Below are 25,823 nucleotides of genomic sequence, written 5' to 3' on the forward strand. Positions count from 1 at the left end.
TTTTTTTTTTTCTTGCGAGGTAAGCGTCTTTTGTTAAAACAAAATGTTATCTAAAAGAAAAAACGAGAACTATGATCTCGCTCCAAAGAAGAAACGATTATTTCTTCTTCAGAGGATTCGGATTATTTCTTCTTGATTATATTATATAGATTATTATTTTAATTAATAAAATTTCTTAAGATGGGACAATTTTAAATTCACCCCATCATAATCTATGATCAAAACTTAACTAAATTTATTAGTTTTTCTGAAATAAACAGTATAATTGAATTATCGTAATATATGGGCACCATATTGGAATTTCCGAAAGAGATACGGAATTTCCTCGGTCCCGCGAGTGCCGAATTATATGTGTATATATATTTACGCAGAGTGAAACCCCGTTCTTATGGTCCGTTTCTTATGTTATCCGCTTCTTACGACGTTTTCTGTTGGTCAGTGAATACTGCCTATACAGATAATGTTAAAATATCTGGATTTTGCGTTGTCCCTTTATCCAAAATCACGTTTTATGTGTTTTTCTATTGACGGATCAAAATCTTTTTTTCCCTACAATGTCACACAAACTTTTTTATCGAGAGAACCTTGTTTCATATCTATATGGAACAGTTCTTAAATTTTTTTTTTTGTTCTGTCTTTGTAGGTGAGGGTAAGATACACTGCCGATCCCAGTGGCAGAATTTTTTGGATTTTCTATGACAAACCTCTCTAGCACTAATATCTTTCTGGAAGATGCTTTTAATAATAACAAATATGCATGTTACTAACTAAGTTTAAGTAAGAAAACCATTGTGTTTACGAAAAAAGGCTATTTGAATAAAATAAAATTTTATTTAATTTTTAAATGAAAATGTAATATTTTTTTATTCTAATATTATGGGCGAGATTCTCACATTTTACTAAACAAGAAAACACACTCGTTATTTCCTTCTTTTGCTTTTCGTAAATCATCAAATCAAAAAAAAAAATTTAAAAACGTGCAATCCGTAACAGTGACTAACGAAGAAAGATCGACAGCAAAATCACACAAATTAAATATACCGCTCGGTTTAAAGAGATTATCAGCTCAGAAAGAAAGTGTCAAAGAATGATTTCTTGAATCCGCGTTTCGAATTAATAATATCGGTATATTTCACAAGAATAGAAATAATAACTGAGCGATGAAAAACATAGGGATTTTGAAAAAACAGAGCAGAAATTTGTAACTATAACTGTCTTAAGAATGATTGAACGAGAATTTCGAAGCAAAATGAGCGTGTCAAAGAATGATTCCTGGAGAACAAAAATCTTTCAACATTTCTCCTGAAGAGAAATTTTTTTACTGCATTATTCAATATTTTTCATTCTTCTCAAATTAAAATAGAAAAATCGCGAACATTTTGTTCACCTCTGATGTGTGAAAAAGGCATCTTTTAAATATAATTTTAGAGATAAAACATTTCTGTTGAAAAGAAAACCAAAATTCTTTACTTCCTAAAAGAAAACTCTTTCTCCCAGAACTCAGTAACATTCTGCGACAGTGTTGCTGTGTTACCGCGACTCTGCCACGGAGCTGCCGATAACCATGCTGTTCGACTTTCACAAGAACTTCAGAGGCTTAATCCCTGCTGGCGGTTATTGTAGCTTTTACCCTACAGATAAACTTTGAATAGGGATGGGGTCATTTTTTCAAATCTCCCCTTTCAGAAATGGTCTCTTTCTTATTTCCATGCCAGCCTGAGACTTTCACTAGGGTTTGTTTCAGCACTGTTGCCATTATTATCAAAACCTGTGTTTGTTTCCTAAGAGATGTTTTTCACTTGCCAATGAGATCTTTGAATAATCTGAAAAATAAAAGCCCATAAAGTAACTGTAAGCAATTTGAAAGGATCAGTGTTGTCTTTATGCATATCCTCACCCTTCATAATCTTTCGTAAATTGTATTACTGTAAAGTAATACAATTTACAACTTCCCTTATCAATTGTTTTGTAAAAAATATATTTTTTAATTTAATTATTAAATACAAGGAGCTGAAACAAAACATAAGTTTTACGTAGAAAGTAAAAAATTTTCTGTGCAGAAAATATTTAATTTACCGTCAGGTTTACTATCCCAAAATATTTCGGGCAAATAAAAAAAGTTAAATGTTAGCCACCCGGGTGCTCAGCTGGATCCGAGGCATCTCTTCAACTGTGTCTCTGTTGCCTCGACCCTCTTTAACATCGACCTCAACTGCTGCCATGGCCCCCTTTATTCCGAAAAAGTAGGAGATGTGACCAGGGTTGTGCTCCATGCCTTCGGTTCCATTTGACTTGTACTTTTTTGCACTTGTCAAACGACAACAACAACATTCAGCAATCATTGTATATGCAATCGTAGAAAACGTATGTGCAGTCCTACAATCCAACAGCAAAACTCCCAGACAAAACTTGGCAAACTTCCAATCACAGCAGATTAAGATTTTTGCTTCCGACTGAGTAAAAACTTGATAAAACAAAATGTATAGACACAATTCTGCTACACCCGAGTTTTCTCGGGATAATAAATATTTGAAATATATACATACCCGAGTAAACTCGGGATAATCAGGGAAAAAGTTAAAAAAAATAAGTATGAACAACATTGCCTTTTTTATTTAAAGAAATATTTGTATAAAGAGTGTATTTTGTTTTTCTTACTACAAATAGTAATTTATTATCATAACCAATAATTTGAATAGTTAACCACCAGGAAAACTTAAAAAGGCACACAAAATCTATTTTTCTACGTAGGGATGAAGTACTCAATTCTTACTTTGTTGACATATCATTGCTTTCCTTGTAAAACAAATTAATGTGGGTGAGTTTTTATGTTAAGTCCTAATGTCTTTAAAAATGCTTCACTCTGTTTAGTAATTAAATTTAATTAAATGAAGTGTAATAATTGAAAGAGTTTAGAATGACACAGCACTATGGGACTTTTAAACTCGTTATGTGCATTGAAAGATGTTTTAATAACTGATAAGTTTGACGAAATGAATCATACCTTTTCAATTTTTGTTTCACTTCCTTTATTTTTTTAAAAAATTTTATTATTTAAATTATCTTNCAAACTGCTTCTTGTTCAAAAATCGAAATGAATCATACCTTTTCAATTTTTGTTTCACTTGTTATTCCTTTATTTTTTTTAAAGATTTTATTATTTAAATTATCTTTCATGGTTTTCAAAGTTATGACTGCAACTGGTTACCGTCTCAATTTTTTTAAAAATTATGCGTGGTTGAAAAACAGGGTTGGGGTTTTGGACATGACATGTGGGTTTTACTGTCCTAAACTGACTAAAACTGTCTTAAAGTGTCCAAGACCTTGAACATTAGTAAACGGTAAAAATTTTATGTGTGTAACCATTGTACATATAATAATCACATATATTAATAAATATTTGATACTTTTTATACAATTTGCTTTAACTTTTTAACGGTAAATAATATAAGAAAAGATTTATAACTTTTGAAGCTTTATAATTCATTGAACAACAAAAGTGAATACCTACCTTAATTACAAACTATACCTTCAAATTACAAATAAATTCTCAGAGTTCAGACAATTATCAGTCAATTAAATGAGTAATCTTTTTTTGCTCTCTGGCCGACACCCATGATTTAAATCCAACACCCTCGATTTAATCCATTTAATTTGAAGTTATTACAATCAGTTTTTATAAAATAAATTGTTTTTCGATTGGTTATGATGTAATAATATTTCATATAAAAGTTTGATGATTGTAACTTATGTTTTATAAGATAGTTTTTCTAAGAAATTCATGTTAATTTCTTATATCTGACACCATGGAATTGTCCAATTGTAAAAACAATTAAATAATCTAAACAAAAAAAACTATGTGGTTAGATTGGAATTCTTTCAATATTCTAATTTCTAATAAGAAAAAAATGTTTAAGGAATTTTATCTAGCGTTTATCTATAGAATATGCAGCAAGAAATTTGACAATTTTGCCTTTGCGAATACTGAATATCTCTTAAAATAATAGTGCTAATTTAAAACAAACGACATTATTTAATCATTTTACTTAAGATATTGGTGTAAAGAAAATTATATCAATGAATTTTATGAAGAGCACTGTTTGGATAAAATGCTGTATAAAATGGCTCTATATTGAAATGTAAATAAATATAAAAATTTACCGGGTGGCCACCCACCTGGAAAACCTTGAAAACCTGGAATTATCAGGGAATTTTTTTATTCTGGAGAAAACAGGGAAATTCGGATAAAAACCTGGAAAAATCAGGGAATTTCAAAGATGAGCTGGAATTTTTTTTCTTAATTTAAATTATTTTACCATCCTTTCTATCCACTTTATTTGGATGGAAATTTATTGTCAAACAGTTGAGACATCATCAACTTAGCAATAGTTTGCTTGCATTAAAATTCTCACCATTATTATCCTGCTAAACTAGACTGCCATATGAAACTCTCCCATGTTGCTAAATGAATGGAGAAATCTTTGACCCTTTTGGAGATTGTGGGACTAGACAGTTTAAAAAAGGCAAAAATTGTGGTGGAGGTGAAAGAAAGGATTAGGATATTGGCTTCTTTTTATATAAGTAGGTTTTTTTTATCTTCTAGTCCGTGGGCTGAATTCATTTATTGTTAAAGTTTGTTCTGATGCTTTGGAAGTATTTTTTATGTTAGCAAATTTATTCAAAATGTTTTAGTATTTTTAACTTTATAAAATTCTCCACAAAATAATTGGTTATAATTTAATAATAGATTTTATCTTACACTTTTTTTCTGAAATCTTTTGTTCTCCTATCCAATGAATTATTTCTGCCANTTTTCTTAGCAAAGCCTACCAATCACTCATATTCTTGATTCGTTCATGACAAAATCATTACAATGGCAAAATCATTACAATGTTGCATTGATGCTAATTTTCTGGATTTCATTTTAGCCTTTTATAATATATTTTACTTTTAAAAAACGAAGCTTTTTTTACAAACCAACTAGATATAACCTTAAATTTTACTGTTTTGTTGGTAAATATTTGATTTTTGATTCAAAATTCGAATTGTTTTTTAATCACAATGTCGAAAGTTCATAAATGTTGCTTGCATTCCAGAAATGATATTTTCAAAATCGTTTTTCCTTTTACCTTAAAAAGCTGGGGAAAAAACAAGGAATGTATGGTAAACATGTCAAATGATGTATAAACTTTGAATATAAAAGAAATTATTTTTATTTGCTTATTAGAAAGAAGGAAAACGAACCTTTGTTTTTTTGTTCTGCTCTGTTCATGTACATGTTTTAAGTTGGGCAACCAGATGACCAAAATTTTAAACTTTATATTAAGTAAGCAAGGTATCATTTTCAAAGTAAAAAATTGCGAAATAATGACGTTTGACTTATAAATTATCAGTTTTTAATAAGTTATAGACTGTTAAATGAAGGGCTTCTGGTTTAAAGGAAATTATATCAATGAATTTATAAAGAGCACTGCTTGAATAAAATACAGTATGAAATACTTCTAAATGGAAATAAATAAAAAAAATTATTGATCACCTGCAATTATTTTCTTTTGATTAATGAAAATACATTAAGCAGTTCAAGGATTTTTTGGGTCATTCTGTATCTACTATTTTGTTGTGCAAAAACTACTTCATTAAAAGCAATATATTCTACAAGCTAAACATATTATTTTTTCCGCGTCTATTCAATAATATATTAAGTAAATAAAATACTTCATAATATTGACACTTTTCTTCTACCCACCTAAACTTCACGAGGAAAAAAACACATTGACCTGGGAATTTTACGATTTTTACTGGAAAATGTAGAAAAATCTGGGAAATTTGAAACCTGATTTACTGATGTGTAATCACCCAGAGTTATTTTCTCTTGCTTAAGGAAAATATATTAAACATTACTTATCCAAGGTTTTTTGGGTCTCTCTGTATTTTCTATTTGGTATATTTTGTATAAAAACTATTTAACACTTAAAAACAATTTTTATTCATTAAAAACAATATATTCTCCAAGCTAAACATATTATTTTCTCCACATCTAATTAATATGATATATTAAAAATGACATTTTAAATAATATTGACACTTTTCTTGTACCTACCTATACTTTATGATAAAAAAATAACGCTCTGACCTGGAAATTATAAGATTTTTGCTGGCTAAATAAGGGTAAATCTGATTTGAGTGACCACCCTGATTATATTTTTGCATAAGAATAAATAAATGCAACATTAAAAACAATAATAAACTTTTTAAATAAAACAAAAGCTTGTTCAAACTGCTTCTTGTTCAAAAATTAACTTTTTATTTTTCACAATATTTTTTTAAATAGTGACATAATTTGAATAAGAAGGATTTTGGATTTGTTAAAAATGATTTATTTTATGACTTTAAACAGTTATGACATGTTTTAACATTTCTGTGGGCTCTGCATGCCCTGAGGTAGTTTCAGTAGGGATCGCTCAACTTGCCAAGAAACAAAAGACATCTCCTTCGGATGATATAGAGAAATTGTTCAAGGAAACCTGAGCAGGAAAGATCCTAATAAACGGACAACTCTTGACACATTGAATCATAATAATAATTATTATTATCTTGGAATTAATTTGCATCAACTTGAGTTTTTTTTCTCCCTTCTTTTAGTAAATTTTGGACCAGAAATCGTCCTGGTGATCGAATGAGAGATAAGTATAATTTGAACACTCTACCTAAAGGCCAAGAAGATTGTGCGGATTACGGTAATTAAAAAATCAAATTACTTTTTTATGCATAATATTATTTCTGAATCTTTTTTTGACCCTTTAAAAATATTCGATTTAGTTCAAATTAGTTTTGGTTGCACATAACAATGTATTGCTGTGTTAACTATGAAAACAAACTTTTTTTTTGTATATATTTTTTTCTGTTTATGTTCTTTTCTATTATTTAGGGTATTATCTTACATCTATTTAATTAGAAATTATTTTACTTCTTTGACAACATTGTTCTCTTTTCAGAAACATACTTAAATGGCTATAGAATCAGTTATTATTATTATTTAATCATTTTTGGTATCTTCACAAATTTTAATAAAATGATTTTTAAAGAAATAGCTCTATCAACATTAGGACTGGGCGATATAAGAAATTTTATATCGTGATGCATTGTCAGTTTTGCATAGCGATGTATCGCGATATGTTATTTTTGAAATTCATTTACTTGTAAGGCGCAGAAAGTCGGATTTCTATCAAAACTTCATACTCAGATTGATTTAAATCAAATTCTGAATTTGATGTATATGTTTTGCTTAAGAAAGATATTAATGTTATATTTTCTAAAAGATGATCGCGCAAATAACGAAAGATTTCTTAGTTTAAAAATAAATGAAATTGAAATTTATCAATATATTTGCCTAACAATATAGAAAAAAACTTTAAAAAATAGGTTCGTTAAAAATTATTTGTGTGCTTAAAGCAAAGTGCTAAAAAAATTAAACAAAAAAAAACACTTTTAAAACAACACTATTTTTTATCATTATTATTTCACATAAATAATAAAGTTAAATTGAATAATTACCGAATTCTGAACGAAAAAACAAAGTAAGGTTTAATTTCTTAAAAATAAAAACAAAAGAATTATGATATTCGATTAAATAATCAACTGACAATATTGAAAGAAAATAAAAAAACACGATTATACTCTTTAATAAGACGAAGTGCTAAATGATTTTAAAAAAAGAAGTCGCAATCGCAAACATTACTAATTTTTTTCAATAAACAAAGTTGATTGACTTATGTCCAAATCCAAAAGAGGAAAAATAAGTTTTCTTATAATTTTATTTATGAAAATGAAAACAACTATAGATTTATAAATTTAAACTCAGTAATAAAAACCCATTAAATTATTATTTTATCCAAAAAGTTTTTAATAAATTAAAATAAAGTAAAAAATAGCCTAACAAATTTAATTACTTTTTAATTTAATTCTTTATGGGCACCTTAAATTAGATTTCCGTTTGTAGTAAATTCAATAATGTAAAATAATACTTGAACATATAATATCAAAATTAATTTTCACATTTAAAAATGAAAAAGAAAGTTTTTCAAAAAAAAAATTTACCTAATTAATTAAGAAACACTTCTTTATATATTTTTTTCAATAATAGATTACGTTCAGAACAAGGTAACGATCACTAAGTCAGTCCCACTGAAAATAATCTACAAGAAACAATATCAAGTCGCAACAAAGAAGAGAAAAAAACTAAGAGGTGCGGAAACGAGCATGCGAGATCACGATATATGTTCTCAAAACTGATTCTGATTCTACCGCTCATCAATCAAGGCCATTTCAATATAAAGATATGTACATCGTCTTCCCCAGCGCGAGTTGGCATCGGAACGTAAGAGATCCTTGCTTGTCTTGTATCGCTATATCATATATCACTATATTGTTCGTCTTCTTTACTCAACGGCTTAAATCAGATTTCTGATGCATCACCTGGAACGAAAGTCGCTGTATCGGCCTGCCGATACAGGCGTTAAATCGATATGTCGCGATGTATCGATTTATAGCCCAGTCCTAATCAACATATTTTTCAGAAATATAGGTACTGTATTTGTTTCATGATAATTTAATTTTTGTTTCTTGTAAAATATAAAGTATAGCACTTCAATAACATTTATTTCTTTACTTTACTTTAGATGATTCTGGAACAATATCATCTATTCCTGGAATGGGGCTGGAGCACGGTGTAGCTGAGCTATTAAAGCCATCAGGTAAGAAATTAAAAGTGTAATGACTTTCCATGAGTCACTAAGAATAGAATATTGCTTTATTCTATTCTTAATGACTCATGGAATAGTCACTAAGAATAGAATAGTTATTGCTTTATTTCGTAAGAATAGTTATTGCTTTACTTTTTATATTAATTGTGAAGAATTACAATACATTATTTCTATTATTAATATTTTTAATTTTTTTTCTAATCCACAAACAATATTATTTCTCTTTTAAGCATAATTTCTCGTTAAAATAAATTGAAATTTTCATAATGTATTTTTTAAAAAAAAGTTTTACACACTTAACTTCTGTGATTAAGTTTAAAATTGTAACTAGCAACTTATGATCTATATTGTTGTTTAAAATTTTACTTATTACCTGTAATATTATTACTATTGCCTGCTATTAAAAAAAATTGTTAATTTGACATAGGTTATGTCAAATGATAATGTTATAATCAGGGCTAGGATGCTGACTACTAAAAAAAAATCACAAAATGTACTTAAACAGTGCGAAAAAGCCCTCATAAAACCATCAGAAATTATCTGAAAAATATACAGGGTGTTCCAAAATTATCTTTACATCACCTGGCTTGAAATTGATTACAGACTGGAAGTGCTTTAAAATTGTAACTAGCAACTTATGATCTATATTGTTGTTTAAAATTTTACTTATTACCTGTAATATTATTNAGTCACTAAGAATAGAATAGTTATTGCTTTATTTCGTAAGAATAGTTATTGCTTTACTTTTTATATTAATTGTGAAGAATTACAATACATTATTTCTATTATTAATATTTTAAATTTTTTTTCTAATCCACAAACAATATTATTTCTCTTATAAGCAACTTAATATCTTATAAGCATGATTTCTCGTTAAAATAAATTGAAATTTTCATAATGTATTTTTAAAAAAAAAGTTTTACACACTTAACTTCTGTGATTAAGTTTAAAATTGTAACTAGCAACTTATGATCTGTATTGTTGTTTAAAATTTTACTTATTACCTGTAATATTATTACTATTGCTTGCTATTAAAAAAAAATGTTAATTTGTCATAGGTTATGTCAAATGATAATGTTATAATCAGGGCTAGGATGCTGACTACTAAAAAAAAATCACAAAATGTACTTAAACAGTGCGAAAAAGCCTTCATAAAACCATCAGAAATTATCTGAAAAATATGCAGGGTGTTCCAAAATTATCTTTACATCACCTGGCTTGAAATTGATTACAGACTGGAAGTGCTTAGGGCCACCAATGGTGCGCATGTTGAAGTGTACTAAACAAAACTTTATTAGTTGCAGTAGTACATGCAAAAGACAATATAAATATCTTGTTTATTTTCGAAGTTATGAATTTTTGAAGTTGTAAAGAGAATTTTGGAACACCCTGTATATATATATATCTTTAAATTTTTTAAAAAAAGGTTTTATATTGACTACTTCAAAAAAAATATATTCATTTTAGCTTGTCTTTATAAATATAATAATAAATAAATAAATGTTATTTTATGAATAAAATAGAATGTAACTAGATACCTGATAAAAAATAAGTAAGAGTTTATTAATTTTTAGTTACTATATTCAAAAACATCAGAAATACATTGTATTATCAAGTACTTTTTGAGTCTTAGTATTGAAAAAAAGAGCAACCCATAACATCCTGAAAAATCTGTTCAACAACAAAGCTTGTTTTTTTGTTGGTTATTTTAAACAACAAGGTTGAAGAGCATAATTTACTCAAATTTAATAAGAAGATTCTTAAATCTCAAGTAAAGTTCTCATAAAATGAAATATATATCATTCATTGTTCATAAAAAATGATTTAAAAGAAAAAAAGCATGATGCCCTGTGAAGGAAAAAATTATCATTATCATACCTTCAGTCTATATTTCAAACAAATTGAGAATAATACACCAATACTGAGTGATTTCTGTACATTTATTTATGTTTCATTCATATTTTACTTGTTCCTAATTTTTTACTGATCGAAGTCCCTTTATTTATTTTTCTTTAACAAAATGCCTTGCACTAGCTGGTGAACAATTCTATTTATAAATATCATTTGTAGACTTAAAATTCAAGAATTTCATCTTAAAAAATGAAGTAGCTTGAATAATTTTTGGAAAATTGAAATTTTGGCATAATTTTACCTTACTCTAATGTTTAAGCTTTACTCTAATCTTCTCATAATTTAATTTTTTTTAAAACTGACCTTTTCAGACGTAGCACTGTGTTACGTCTGTAACATCCAGTGTTTCATTTTTAAACCCATGAAAAATACTAAAAATTTAAATAACTGTAAAGGATACCAAGGGTTAATTTTATAAAAATTAAGATTTTTTTTTCTTTTTTTAACTGAATTATGTGCTTTTGAAATTAGAAAATAAGACATTCATAATTGCTCTAATGTGATTTACTTTTTTATTTTGTTCATTTATTAATTTTTTTTGGCTTTTATTATTATTTTTTAACAAAGTTGATTTGGTGAGGGATGTTTTCTATTACAGAGAGGGGATATGATGATGAGATACCAATAATTCCTGGACTAGATTTTGCATCAGAAGAGCAAGCCAGTGAAAAGAGCACAACTCAGAAGAAAATTCCATTTTCTAAACCCATTCCTAAACAGTTTCAGCAACAATGGATGGAAAGTAAACAGCCTCTGTTGCTAGCCCCTCCTCAAGAAGATCGAAATAATGGTATGAACTCTTTTTTTTTTTTTAAAAAAAATCAAATAACAAGAAAAGCAAAAATTCTTATTTTTGTACTGGAAAAGCTTACTACAGTCAAACATAGTGAACCTTCAAAGGGCCGAAATTTTGATTCACTATAACCGGGAGTTCCCTATGTTCGTACTACGAACAATTTTAACTCATTTTTCCGAACTGTTCCCTTTTATGACACATTATTTAAATAAATGACCCATAAAAAGAAATACAGAAATGATTAAAAAACAATATGTAGTAACTAAAAGTGTGATATTTTTTATGACCAGGGTGGCCACCCACCTGGAAAACCTTGAAAACCTGGAATTATCAGGGAATTTTTTTTTACTCTNCTCTTCGTCTTGCGTACAAAAAAAATTTAGAGATGTCCTTTATTGAGGGATGGGAAACTGAAGAAGCAAGGCTACATTCCTCTCAATAGATGAATTTAAAATTCAGTATATGTATTTATTGCAGAAATTTCAAAATTACCAAAAAATGAAGAAAAAAGTCTGTCGGAGACAGATGTTTATCGCATCCAATTTCCTCCCTTCTTTTGGTTCATTATATCCACAAAAAATAATATATTTGAATAGCAAGGCACGGGAGCGAACATTTTGTTCACTATAGCCGGGAATTCACTATAATGGGGTTTGTCTGTAAGTACATGGCTTACTAATTTTATGTACAGTATGTGTCAAATAATTTTGCAAATTCTTTTACAATCTTTTTTTTTTCTTCATACAAATTGTGACTGTATGTTTTAAATTTTGATTATAAATATGAAATTCTACAAAACAATTTCTGGATAACAATGATTAGAAAGTATTTTCTTGTTAGTTGTTTTATTGGTGTATGACTGTATAGAAAATATACTTGAATCAATATAATTTCCTTAAAATTTTCGTAAGAAGTGATTATTTTGATTTAAAAATGCAGTTTTTATTTCAAATATCTTGAAAGTTTACAAATGGAAAGTTTTATGTTTTTATTTCTTCTTATTATAACTATTTTGTCGGGAGGTGTGGTTGATGGAAGGGCCATGTGGTGAGGATCATTCGCCATCTGCTTGTGCTAGATGTAGTATATCTCCATTCAAATGAAAAACGCAGATTTTTGTAGACGAAGGCATTTTATTCAACATTTCTATTTCATTTCGGTTTTGAGAAACATGTTCATTTCAGTAAGCGGCTCATTAGTGCACAAGAGCCTAACTGCACCACGTGCATGCTGGATCCTCCCTGTGTGCTCCAGGGAGTAGATAGTAATTTAATTTAAGTCATTTGAATAATAATTGTTTTCTTGCTGAATTTACCTGATGCATCAAATAATTAGGAGATAAGGAAAAACTTATTATGGTAAAAATCAATGATTAAACTCTAGAGCACACAGGGGGATAAAAAACAAAAATTATCCTGCTGCTTAAGAAAGCAACCAACTATTCGAGATCCACGGGGAATACTGGTCTATCTCCAAAAGATAGCGTCCCCTCCCTAGCGGTTGCAAGAATCTCTAAAGACGAGCTATGAGTCGAGCCCTAGAGATCCTGCAAAGGCAATGAAGAGGGCGCTCCTTTTGGAGACAGCCCAGTAGGAAAAGTAAACATTGTGGTGATCCCATGATCACACCACAATAACATTTAAAAACTTATGTAGAGCTTTATAAATTTTTGTTTATCCATTTTATTTATCAATTTATTTAAAATACCCAATCAGGAGACTTTTTGTTTAAATGACCAATTCATCTTATTTAACTTATTTTTAAACCTATGAGAATTACTAAAAATTGGAATAAATGTACCGTTTTATCTTTTGAAACTTAACATAAAATAATTTTTAAAAGTCATCACATATAATTTGATAATACCAAAGGAATTTTTATATTCATTATGCTATCCTAATACCAAAAAGAAAAGGAAGAGTCCAAAATTGATCTTTTTGAAAATTCTGAAAACTAACTTATTAATAAAGACTTTTTTTTATTTTTTGATGCATGCACATTGTTCATATTGAGAGATGATGAATTTACTTATGAGATATTGAATATTCGTAACTTTGAGATCATAATGTTTACAAATCTTTAGCAAACGATAGATTAAGAAGTTGGTTGTAAAATCTGTTTACTTGAGGGTCAACCAGTATTCTTTTTAAATCTAAGTAATGTGACTTTTTTTTACCAAATTATTGCTACTTTGTATCAAAAATCACTTGAAACCAGACGATAATTCAATTAAAGAAGTTTTCATTATTGTTCCATTGATTATACTTGGTAGTTCCTAATTGCTTGAAAATTTATTCTAGTTCAGCATCTATTAATGCCTTTTTTTTTTAACTTTTTTTTTAGCTATTTTAAATTATTGAATTGTTTCTTTATCATGCTAAACTGCATTATATAAAGCAATCACAATACAGGTTCTTTTCCATTGTAGAATAAACTTACTATTTTTTTTCCTCTTTTTTAATAATTTAGAATTGTGTTGTAGGTGAGATACAAATTTCTCCTGAAGCCAATCCCCAATCTCAGATGATGCAGCCCCCACCACAGATGATGCAGCAGTCTCAAATGTTGCCACCTCCCCCAATGATGCAACCCCCTCAAATGATGCCTCCTGAACATTTTCCGCAAAATCAAAGAGCTCCTCAATTTGCAGAACCTTCTCATAGGGTCCCACCACCACGTAATGTCCTTCTGGGTGAAAGACCTTCAGGTAATAAACATTTTTGTCACACACAGGATCGAAGCAGAAATGAAATAGACATTCTGTAGTTTCTCAGTTCTTCAAACAAGAACCTTTCTCAGCATGTAAGCACCAAATAGTCTAAAAGTAAAGAGACTTTTCACATACAAAGTTGGTTGGTGTCGTATCCTCTATAGAATCATATTTCATGGTGTGCTTGAATAGTTTTTGTTATTTCTAGCACATACAAAGTGGTTCAACCAATAGGGACAAAAGAACAAGTTTGAGCTAGATAATCATAGAATGGAGATAAGAAGCAGATGTTAGGGGAAGAGATTAAATTAGAATAGATTAACAAACTAGAAAGATTTTTTCATTAGAATTTTTCAAATTATGAAATGATTCCCGGAAATCAAGTTTGATAAATTAAGAATACTGCTGAATGATTTTTGCAAAAGAAAACTCAAACCTGTGATTTGAATTCTAACTATGCTGAGCGATGGAAGATTAATTCATGTTTCTTTTTTGGACATATCCTTCGTGTTATTTAAATTGAAGTTTAAGGGTAAGTTTAGTTTGTGCAATCTATGCAAAGCCCCATTGACATGAAATTTGGTAAATAAAACAGCTATGAATATAAATAATAGCTTGCGAAATTTAGTTTATTTACACAGGGTGCATAGCGTTTTTAAAAAGAGCTTAAAGGTGCTTATTTTCGACTTTTGTTTTTTAAAAGCCCTTAACGGTGCTTTTTTCTTTGGGTGTTTTTAAAAAGTGCTTAATTTTCCCTTTTCCAAAATGAGACTTTTTTTCTTTACCATCTATTTTTGCTTCGAATTTCTAAAAAAGCGTGTTTTTCACATTGTTCTATTCAACTTTTTAATAATTCAATCAACCACAATCTATTTCGACATACCATTGGTCTGTAGCGTATGAAAACGCTTTTTATGAAATATTTGCGGGCTCGAATACTGAGCTGGATTCGGTGGGAAGGATTCATGCATTCTCATGAGCATTTTACAAGAGAGATAATCTGCTGCATTTTGCAAGAGAGATAATCTTTTTAGATAATAGTTAAATTAATTATTTATAATTTTGAATAATTTTTTACATAATTGTGTGAAGTAATTATAAATTTGAAAAACTGAATGATTCACTCAATATTGAATGTATTTAAAATTGTGAAATTTATTTTGCATTTTGTTAACCTATAGATATGAAGAACTTTCAACAATATGAAGGAAAAAAATAATGAGTGCGCATATCCTATTTATAATATTTTTATCAAAGTTCTTACAAATATTTTTTGAGTGCTTAAGATGTACTTAAAAGGTGCTTATTTTTATTTTTTTTTTTTGAAATATTTGGCTACGTACCCTGACTTTAAGCTCAAATTTATTCAAAATCTTACAACTTTGAGAATGATTTTTGAATGGTAAGGTAGAACTATTAAACTTAAATGGATTGCAAGAAAACATTAAAAAATGAAAAATTTTAGATTGCAAACTTGAGTTATCACTTTTTAATGCGTTCAATTTGCACAGATTCTATCGTAAGTCTATTTCGTTTCTCGGTCGCCTTTTCAACAGTTTTTGCAGCGAAATTCTGCACGATTTTAAAAAACAAAATTTTTTATACGATATTACGATGCATGAATGTTGAATTTGAGTATTCACTTTTCACAATATATATACAGTCAAACCCCTCGCTATAGTGAACCTTCAATGGACCGAAATTTTGGTTCACTATAACCGGGAGTTCACTATATCCGTAAAGCGGGCAATTTAACTAATGGCTCCCAAACTCCTCCCTTTTATTACACATTATTCAAATAAATGACTGAAAAATATTATGTAGTAGCAAAAAATGTGTTATCTTTTATTACTCTTTGTCCTGCGTACAAAGAAAAATTTGTAATCTTTAGCTGATGAGCAATCATCAACTTCAGATATGGAAACACTTCCCGACTCTCAGATAATTTTTCCTGAATTTCTGTTATTCTGCTTTTTAAACCTGTCTAACCTGCCATTCGAGAACATAAAAGTAGTCTCATAAAATCGCTCAGCAAATTCATGGACATTTGTACAGATACTGGAAGATTGCGGCTTCTTTGAATGCTAAACCACATCCTTGTAATGTTGTTCCTTCAACATCCTTGTGATCTGCTTTTCTCAACTTTTTTCTGCCATTTAAATTTTTTTCATGAGCAGAAATTGTTTATTGCCTATTTTTCCATACGTTACAAAATGTGGATTTGGATAGTTTATATTTCCTGCAAATATCAGCTTGATTACATCCATTTTCAATTTTCCTGATTATGCCCATTTTATCATCAATGAAGAACATTTTACTTTTACTGCTCGCCATAGTTAAATTTGAGACACTTGTTTGCAGTTTTTTTTTTAACTGAACTGAGAGCAAAAAGGAGTACCTTTCCTTCTATAGATGGTTTTAAAAATCGGTATATGTATTTATTCTGAAGTAGAAATATTAAAATTATTTCAAAACAATAAAGAAAGAAATCAGTCGCAGACAGAAAAAAGTTCATTATATCCAACCTCATCACTTTTTTGGTTCACTATATCCACAAAAAATAACATTATACAGGTATAGCAAGGCACGGGACCGAATATTTCATTCACTATATTCGGGAGTTCATTATAAACCGTGTTCAGTATAGCGGGGTTTGACTGTATATATACATATATATATTTGCTAAATTAATTATTGATAAAAGGGAAAATTTCTTCGAATAAGTGTGTTTTTATTTTTAATGAAAAAAGTATTTTTTTAATGAATTCTAGTAATTAAAAGTATTTAATTTTTTGCAAATATACTCATCAACGTTTATATAAAAATTATCATATTTGCCACCAACTTGACTAAATGGATCATGGTATATGACAATTAAGTCATTTAATAAAATTTTAGTCTTATTTTTGTTCTTATTTAGGCAACTATTTTCATAGTTTTCGGCAACTATTTTCATGCTTTTGGCTACTAAAAGCAACTATTTTTTTGCAATTTTTTCTGTCGCAACCCTGCTCTCAGTAAATTACAAATTAAATATTTCAATAAGTTAATCAAAGTTATATTTCTCAAATGTGAAATATCTTTAAAAAATATTAGAAAATGTAAATATATAAATGTCAAATATATTAATTTAATTCATAAAATAATATGTTATATAAACATTAGTTCAAACTACTTACCTTATCACTTCTTTATAAGTGAAATTATTAAAATATAAATAAATAAAGTATGAAATAAAACTAATTATATTACCATGTATAATAATCAAACAATTTTAAATTATACAAACCCTTTTCTATGCATCTTTGTTTAAATACACATTTAAACAAAAATAAATTATGTGCATTATATTTTGTTAAAGTTCAAATAATAACTTTGAATAAACTTTAATTCTAAATTAAATAAATCTTGAGCAATGTTAAAAATTGAAATATTTTAATAGTAATAAAAGTAAGTTTAAAGGTCAAATAGAGTGTTCAAGTAATAAATTTATAGGATGTTTGATTATTGATGTTTCAGTTTTCAAAGCTCTTGTTCTTATTACATCCTTGGGATGTTTCCACATGCTTTTTGAAAGTTAGTCATCATTTAATTATAACAATGACATTAAAACTGCTGTTTCCTTTATCCTGATTGGCATAATTGGCAGCTCTTAAATTTAAAAGATAATCCAAATTTGGTTTTTAAATCTACCAAGATATTAAAATTTTTTATTTAATAGTTTTTTGTCAATTATACAGTGAATACCGGATAAACTTACTGATTGTTTTCAAAGCAGCATGCGGGATAGTGTTAGGGGAAAAGTTTCTGTTATCAGTGCCCCATATTGAAATGTTTTTTCTAATTGCTTTTCCATTCCTCTGGTTAGTTTCACCAGTCGACAGCAGAAAGGTTGACAGAGGCAGTCCCCTAATGAAGTGCTGTCCTGCTAACACACATATCTTAAAATAATTTTCGCTGTTTTCTGCTAGAATTGTTTTTCAGACTTAATATATTAAAATAAAACAAATTTCGATTTAGCTGCTTGAAGCGCTTTATTATTTTACTTTTTTTGTCTTTTTTCTGAATTTGTAAATTAATTTCATTCTTTGTTTACATAATTTAATCTCACTTCTAGAGCCATCACCTTTACCTCCTCCACCTATTCCAGAAGGGCTGATGGGAAATTGTATGCCCAAACATAACTTCTCTGAAAATCATGAGAAGTTTGCTCACGATCATCCAAGAAATGATCCACCCCCGCATGAAAACTGGCGGCCTTATCCTGACGCTGATGTCCCTTCTGAAAATATGCATGAAAATGGATCCTCATCTATTCATCCTGACATGCATCACGGTTTTGAGCGACCACCTAACAGGAGTGAAAGGTTTCCTCCAATGGAAGAGGACCCTGAAGATTTGCCACCAAGAGGTGGTCCTCCACATTACCCTGAGGACAGGAGATATCGTGAACCGAGAAACATGAGGACTGACAATTATCCTCGTAAGCGTCCCTGGGGAGAAGAACCTCCCGAAGAACATTATCCACCGAGGAGAGACTTTGATGGTCCTCACGATTATCCTTCCCATTCGTATCGGCAAGACGCACCTCGATTTATGCGAGGTCGTGGGCCGAGGGCTCCCTTCAGAGGCGGACGAACGCCGTTCCGTGTCGTGAACAGAGGTAGAAGCCGTGGTGGATATCAGTAAAGGATGTAAATTTATTTTTTAAAAATGAATTGACTGTAATATATTCATTGAGTTGTTTTTATTATATTTCTTTCCTTTCTACTGTGTTAAATAAATGAATTGTGAAAGAAGCGGTTTATTTTTGTCATGTAAAAGAACTTAAATCCAATCAGAAAGTAGATTCACGTTTAAACAGGGTGCGTAGAGTGCTTAAAGGTGCTTATTTTCGTTTTTTAAAAATCCTTAAAGGTACTTTTTTAATTAGGTGTTTTTAAAAAGTGCTTCATTTTCCCTTTTTCAAATGAGATTTTTCCTTTACTATGTTGATTTTCGTTTTGAATTATGCTAAAAGACACAGTTCACATTGTACTATTAAACGTTTTCACAACTAATTCAACCCCAATCTATTTCGGCATATTGTCAGTCCGTAGCGTATGAAAACGTCATTCGTTTTACAGGATTCAAAATTTCATGATTTTTGACAATTGTCAAAAACAATGCCGAAAGGTTTTTTTTTTTTTGTTGACATGACGGTTAAAACAAGAGAAAACTGTCAATTGTCAAAAACTATCCAATCCTGCCTAATTATGATATTTTTTAAAGGGTTTAAGAGGTGCATATTTTTTGTTGAATAATATGGCGATGCACCCAATCATTTGATTTTTTTTTTTTTAAATCATTACCTAATATTATATTTTTAGAAGTCATAGGCTTAACGTTTAAAGTAATTTTTTCTTTATAAAAGTTTAATGAAATTTTAAAAATATGTTTTTTTTAAAAAACATCTATCTATTGTGTCTCCTTAGTTTTATTTTATTTGAATACAAGCTCTTTTAAAACTGGTTAAATAATTTATGTAATTAATGAGGAAAGAAAAAAAGAACTTTTCTGTCAATAATATTTTTTTTTAATGTTTACTGATCTAAATTAATTTTAGTTATGTCTGTCTAACTTACAAATCGGGTATTCAGAAATTTATGAGGGTGTTTAGCTTGAACAAAATTATGATTTTATTTATTCAATGATTAGTTTCTTATAATTATAAAAATATTTTATTAGAAATATTAAGTATTTAAGTCATGCTGTCTTGAAATAAATAATTTTGAACATTATAACTATTCTATCAAAAATTTATTTAAATGTTAAAAAAAAACTCAATAAAAGTTTGGATTTAAATGAAAAGAAAATCTTATTTTTGCCAACTTTGCTTTGTTTAGTTTCCGCCACTCATTTTACCAGTGGGAGGACAACTGATTCATTTGTTCTGTTTTTGTTCTAATTCACGCTTTTTTAAAAAGTTCTTAATTTTCTCTTTTCGAAAATGAGATTTTTTTTTCTTTACCATGTCGATTATTGTCTCGTATTATGCAAAAGCGTGGTTTTCACATTGTTCGAATTCAACGTTTTTACAATTCATTCAACCATAATCCATTTCGGTGTACCATAAGTCCGTGACATATGATAGCGCCAATTGTTGTTTGATGTAATACTTGTAGTGTGTCTACTGAGCTGGGTTCGGTGTGATTATTGCACTCTCATGTGCTGCATTTTTCAGGATATTCTCCATTTCAGGATTCACATTTCACAAGTGGACCGAAAAATTTCTCAATCTTTTTATAATGGCTAATATAATCAAGAAAAGAGTCAAAAACTAGTCCTTTCATCATGATCACATAAAATCTTTGAAAATTAATTTGCATTTTGTTAAAGCATATAGTGCTTAATAATATTTTTTGAGGGCTTAAAAAAAGTCCCTCTTATTCAAAAGCCGGAATCTATTTTCATTCGGAAAATTCTTTTAGTTTTATCAGTGAATTTCGTATTATCGTCTTCATATAGTCAGGAAAAGTAAGGAATACCCTAAATTTCAATTTATGTCAAGTTTTCTTGTATTAAGTTACAATCTTCATGGAACGAATTATGAATATGCTCAATAAGGAACCTATTGGCATGGTGTGTAGCATTTTTAAAAAGTGCTTCTTTTCATATTTTAAAAGCCCTTAAAGGTGTTTTATTCATTGGGTGTTTTTAAAAAGTGCTTAATAATCAAAATAAATAATTTTATGTATTAAAGAAAAGGATTATTAAGAGTTTTTCAGTGAAATGAATCTAAGCACACCGGACAAAGAATTAGTCACCCTTAGAGAAATCATGAAAAACATTATTTAATAGCATATAACACCGACTCTGGATTCGGTTAGAAAGTGAGTCCACAAGGTTTTACTGGTGCGTCGAATCTAACTTCTTTAACGACCCAAGCATCCTTAGTTTTACATTCGCAAATGAACTCACCCATTTTGTTGGGGGCTATCTTTGGTCATTTGCTTCACAGCTGGCAAGAGTATCCCCCACATCACTAATAAATCAAAGGTGTGCTCATCTTGACAGTGGAACTTCCTGGCATTCAAACTAACAATCGGCTTGTGAAGATCGCTTATTTTTCCCCCCNCCCCCCCCATAGAACATTTTTCTCGTTAAATATTTTAAAGCGGGAATAAAGATATTTTCATATTTTTTTCCCTTATTTCCTTTTTAATTATTTTTATTTTCTTTTTTTTTAAAGTTTCTGGTTATGTTTTCTTAAAACTGATTATTTTTTAAATGCCTATGCCATACAAAAAAAATATTTTATCTTGAAAATGTGTTGAAAGATCATCTTTCTAAAAGTTACAAAAAAAAATTTTTTTTTGTATGAGTAAATATTAACTGAACTCTCGTTCGTTTTAGTTTTAAGAGTCAAATAAAGTTTTGATTATATTGAAGTTTGTTAATGGAAATATTTTTGTATAATTAAATAGAAAAATATTTCTTTGAACTATTTTCCTGATTTAATTGAATATGTGGAAGAATAACAGAAATAACTTTCCAAATGCCTAGATATTTAGGTGTAACTGTAGCAAGAGACGCTGAAACTGGCAATTACTGTTTATAAATTACTGTAAGAAGCCGATGACTACCCATAGTATGAAAGTATGATTATCCATCCCTGGAATTCGAACCTGGTTCCCCTCATCGAAAGGCGAATGTTCTACATCCTGAGCCGCAACGGCTTTACATCATATTTTTAGAACTTATGAGATTATGACTACAATTTTAAGTAAGGAATATCATAATGTTAACCAAGTTTTTTGCAGTAATTGAATTTTTTTACCACTTGTTAGTAAAGATTTAAAAATCAACTGAAAAAAGGAAATTGTAATACTTTTCTTTTTTTTTAATATTATTTATAAAAAAATTTTAAAAAAAAACAGCATTTTTTACAGAGTTCGTACTATTTTAAATGAAATATTTTTATTCATTGATCTATCAAATTAATCCTGCCGCCGAAACAAATAAAATTGTTTAACAAATAAAATTTACTTAAATTAAATAATTTCTTTTCTTACGTAATGTAATATAAGCTTTTTAAATAATAAATAATGAGTTCCTTCATTTATATTAATTTAGAAGTTTTTCCGTTTCGCGTAACGAAAATGGGCGCATGTTAGCTATTTCTCTTTTATGTCATACTCATCAAACATCAAAGGGGTGAAAAAAAATTATATATATATGTATATACTATATATATATTTTTAAATAATTAGGAAACCTAGATTTCTCGTGGGTGGTATCTTTGGTATTATTTAAGAGTATATCTAAATAATTTTTTTTGAAATGCATGTAGATGAAATGTATGAATCTGAATCAATCTGAACTATTTTGATTGATGTCTGGTTTTATCCATAAATATGCTACACCTTTAAAGCCATATTTTGCTCAACATAAAATGTCTGAAATATATTGAAACATGAAAATAGTTTACTGCTCTTTACAGTATTAAATTCATTTATGGTGACAAAACAAATAAATATCGGATAATTCAGCTATAATACTGTTTTTAGAATAGTACCAAATCAGACACAAAAATTAACGTTTAAATAAGGTGTGGTACTTTTTAGCTGGTGGGTTTGTTTTTATTTTCTGAGATTAGAGGTTAACTTTTAAAATTGCTATTAAATTAAAATATTTATTTGAATAAACCATTGATTGGGTTAAATTTATCATTGCAAATGAGCGTATTGTCAATTCTATTTAACTACCTGCACTCAATTACAGACTTTACCTTCTAATCATATGAGAGTACTACCAAATGGTTACAAATAATTGCGGCGTTTAGTGAATGGAAATAAATTCCAAGTATTTTTCAAACAAGATAAGTTGCTATTGTCAATGCCTATCTATTTACTTCACTTTTCGGCTTAGTCACAAAAGAACACAAATATACCATCCTTTCGCCATTCAGTGACCAAGGAAAATTGCTTTCTGCACTTCTCCTGGCTGATGGTTTTTCTTTTAGAAATCTTCTATTTGTTGCATTCAAACTCGTTTTTAACAACTATCACCTAATTCTTTTCTCTAATAAATCAGCTAATTTTGAAATTTTTCCATATATATATATATTTATATATATTGAAATAATTTTGTTCAATTTTTAAGTCAACTAAAGTATCTAGCAATTTGAGTTAAGTTATCAATAGAGTGACTAACAATTAAAATTACATCATTCAGAAAACTCCAGATAATAGATACTTACTATCATGTATCGTGATTTAAAGATAATTTTTTAACCTGGATGCTTTTTGCTGCTATCTGATCCAGAACTCAAATATTTATTATATACAAAATTTATTTATTACATAACTTACTATAAGATTATTCAATTGAATTAAATTCTTATCAGCAATGTCAATAAACAGAGCAATAAACTTATTTTTAAGCTGATTTAGAAATTGTAATAGTAGTTAAATAGTAAATAATAATTAACAGGCTCTGGTTTACAATTAGAATATATAACTTGTTTCTTAAAGAAAATGTATTCGAATTTACTAAGCTATTTTCATAACAATTAATTATTTGCAAACATTGCAGGGGAAATCTGAAAAACCATTTCATTCAGGAAGATCTACGATATTGTTTGACCATACCTATTGAATTACTTATATACAATAACTGCATTATCAAAACTGCTTACATATAAGTAAGATAACATGTACAAAATTCCTTTACATGAAAGTAATTTTCTGTAAACAATAATTTTATATAATTTATTATCCTTAATAAATAATTTATTTAATTTTGAAAGCATTTTAAGTATAAAACCACTGAACTTCAAGTTTGTTAACGAGATATACTGTGTTCAAATTTAAGACTCGAAAGTAGTAGGAAATTAATACCAAAAAGAACGAAATTCCTATAACGATGCAAATATAATACAATGAAACGAAATTGAAAAAAAAAACTGCATTATTTTTTTAAAATATTTGTATAGCATTTAAAATGATATAAAAGGCATTTTATATGCATTATAATACGATAATCATAAATTTAGATGGAATTGAATTAAGTTTTCCTTAATTGAGCATAAAATGGAAATTTTTATATGAATTTTAAGATTTAAAATTTTTTTCTATAAAGTAAAACAAAATCTAAAACATCTTCCTAGTTCAAGTTTAAAAGATATATTATTAATATATTGTATTTTAAATTATTTTATCTATTCTCTAACATTCACTAATAAAAAGCGCACTGTAATAAAATTGATTACTGAAAAATACCAAACAGGATAATGTCTGGAGAAAAAAATGGAAAGAAATTAAATATTTGATTAGAAAAACCTATACAAAGTTTATTAAATGATAAAAATGTTAATTTTTTTTTTCATTCAAGGATCAAAATTTATATGAACTAATGATAACATTATCATTAGAATATCAGTGATTAACAAAAAGCAACAACGTTGACTTTATCCAAATTTTTTTCAGTAATTTCGGTATTTATGAATGTGTGTTTTTAATTATATAAAAAATTTGCGTTTGGTAGTCAACAGTAAACACATTGCAATTTTATTAAAAAGATATTTGTTTTAATGGACGCTGGGATTTCAAAAATAAATTCCCCAAAGCCCACCATTCCCGAATTTTTAATAAATAAATAAAATAGTCCAGTTCAAATAATAAAAAAATCTGTTACAAATTAAGAGGGTTTTGTGTTTCTCTAAAACCACAGGGGGAAGTGTTTCTAAATAAGCTTGAAGTTTGCACACCTCTTTCCTTTTGACTTTTGATGAGTTCTTATACATCACTGTCAAGCAGCTTATCCCCTCCCAATCACTACTACCCATTCAGCCTTCAGAGGTCTGAGAAGGTCGTTAAGTAGTCCGGACTTCTTCAGACCTCTTGGTCTTTAAAGAGCAACTCGCTGAGGATTTGATCGCGCAAATCAACCAAATTGCGAGGATGATGATTTCGGCGTTTAACCCGTTGATCTAACATGTCCCACAAATTTTCGATTTGGTTGAAGTCAGGTGATTCTGCAGGCCAGTCGATTGAGTGTTCATAAAACCGGTCACATATTCTTCCAGCCCGATGAACTTTGCTGTTGTCATCTTGAAAAATAGGGGTGTCGACAACGCACTTTTCATAAAGATTGACAAATAAACATGTTAGTGTCAGGGAGAGGGCTCAATCCATAGTAAGAAAAAACATGATTCGTCAGATCATATTGCATTCCACCAGCCAGCAACTGTCCAGTGATTTTTAGCCCACGCAGCTTTTTGTTTCTGTGTGAGCCTCTTAAGAGATGTTTGACTCATTATTCTCTCACTAACAGGTTGGGATTGACTAATTGAAGCAATTCTTGTCGGCTTTGGAAGCGATTTTGATTGACAAGTCGTGAAACACGTCTCCGGACCCTTTCATACAGGATCTTTCTCCGACCACAATTCTGACGGCCTCTTTCGTACCCGCATGTACTGCTTGAACAGTCAGCATCGAAACACTAACAAATCCAGCAATTTCATTCACCGTATGACCATGGACACGGCCTAACACAATTGTCCCTTTTTTTGCCACTCTATCACATTCTTACACTTATCCACATTTACACACAATTTCCGCTTCAAAGAAAATCATGTCCCGCAGTGGACTGATCGTTAAGA

At 28.9% G+C, this 25,823-nt stretch overlaps 1 protein-coding gene across 1 annotated transcript in view; it reads left to right on the top strand.

The window, feature by feature from the left end:
- Positions 1 to 18,978, top strand: part of LOC107457234 (pre-mRNA 3' end processing protein WDR33) — a gene marked incomplete in the record, with an annotated part of 63,006 nt that extends 44,028 nt beyond the window's left edge. Inside the window, 5 exon segments of the mRNA XM_043053584.2 lie at positions 6,643 to 6,737; positions 8,679 to 8,753; positions 11,272 to 11,463; positions 13,952 to 14,176; positions 18,297 to 18,978. Coding sequence (XP_042909518.2) covers positions 6,643 to 6,737; positions 8,679 to 8,753; positions 11,272 to 11,463; positions 13,952 to 14,176; positions 18,297 to 18,868 — 1,159 coding nt within the window.
- Between the last annotated feature and the right edge of the window lie 6,845 nt (positions 18,979 to 25,823).

The sequence above is a fragment of the Parasteatoda tepidariorum genome, chromosome 3 (genome assembly GCF_043381705.1).
Source record: "Parasteatoda tepidariorum isolate YZ-2023 chromosome 3, CAS_Ptep_4.0, whole genome shotgun sequence".
Classification (NCBI taxonomy): domain Eukaryota; kingdom Metazoa; phylum Arthropoda; class Arachnida; order Araneae; family Theridiidae; genus Parasteatoda; species Parasteatoda tepidariorum.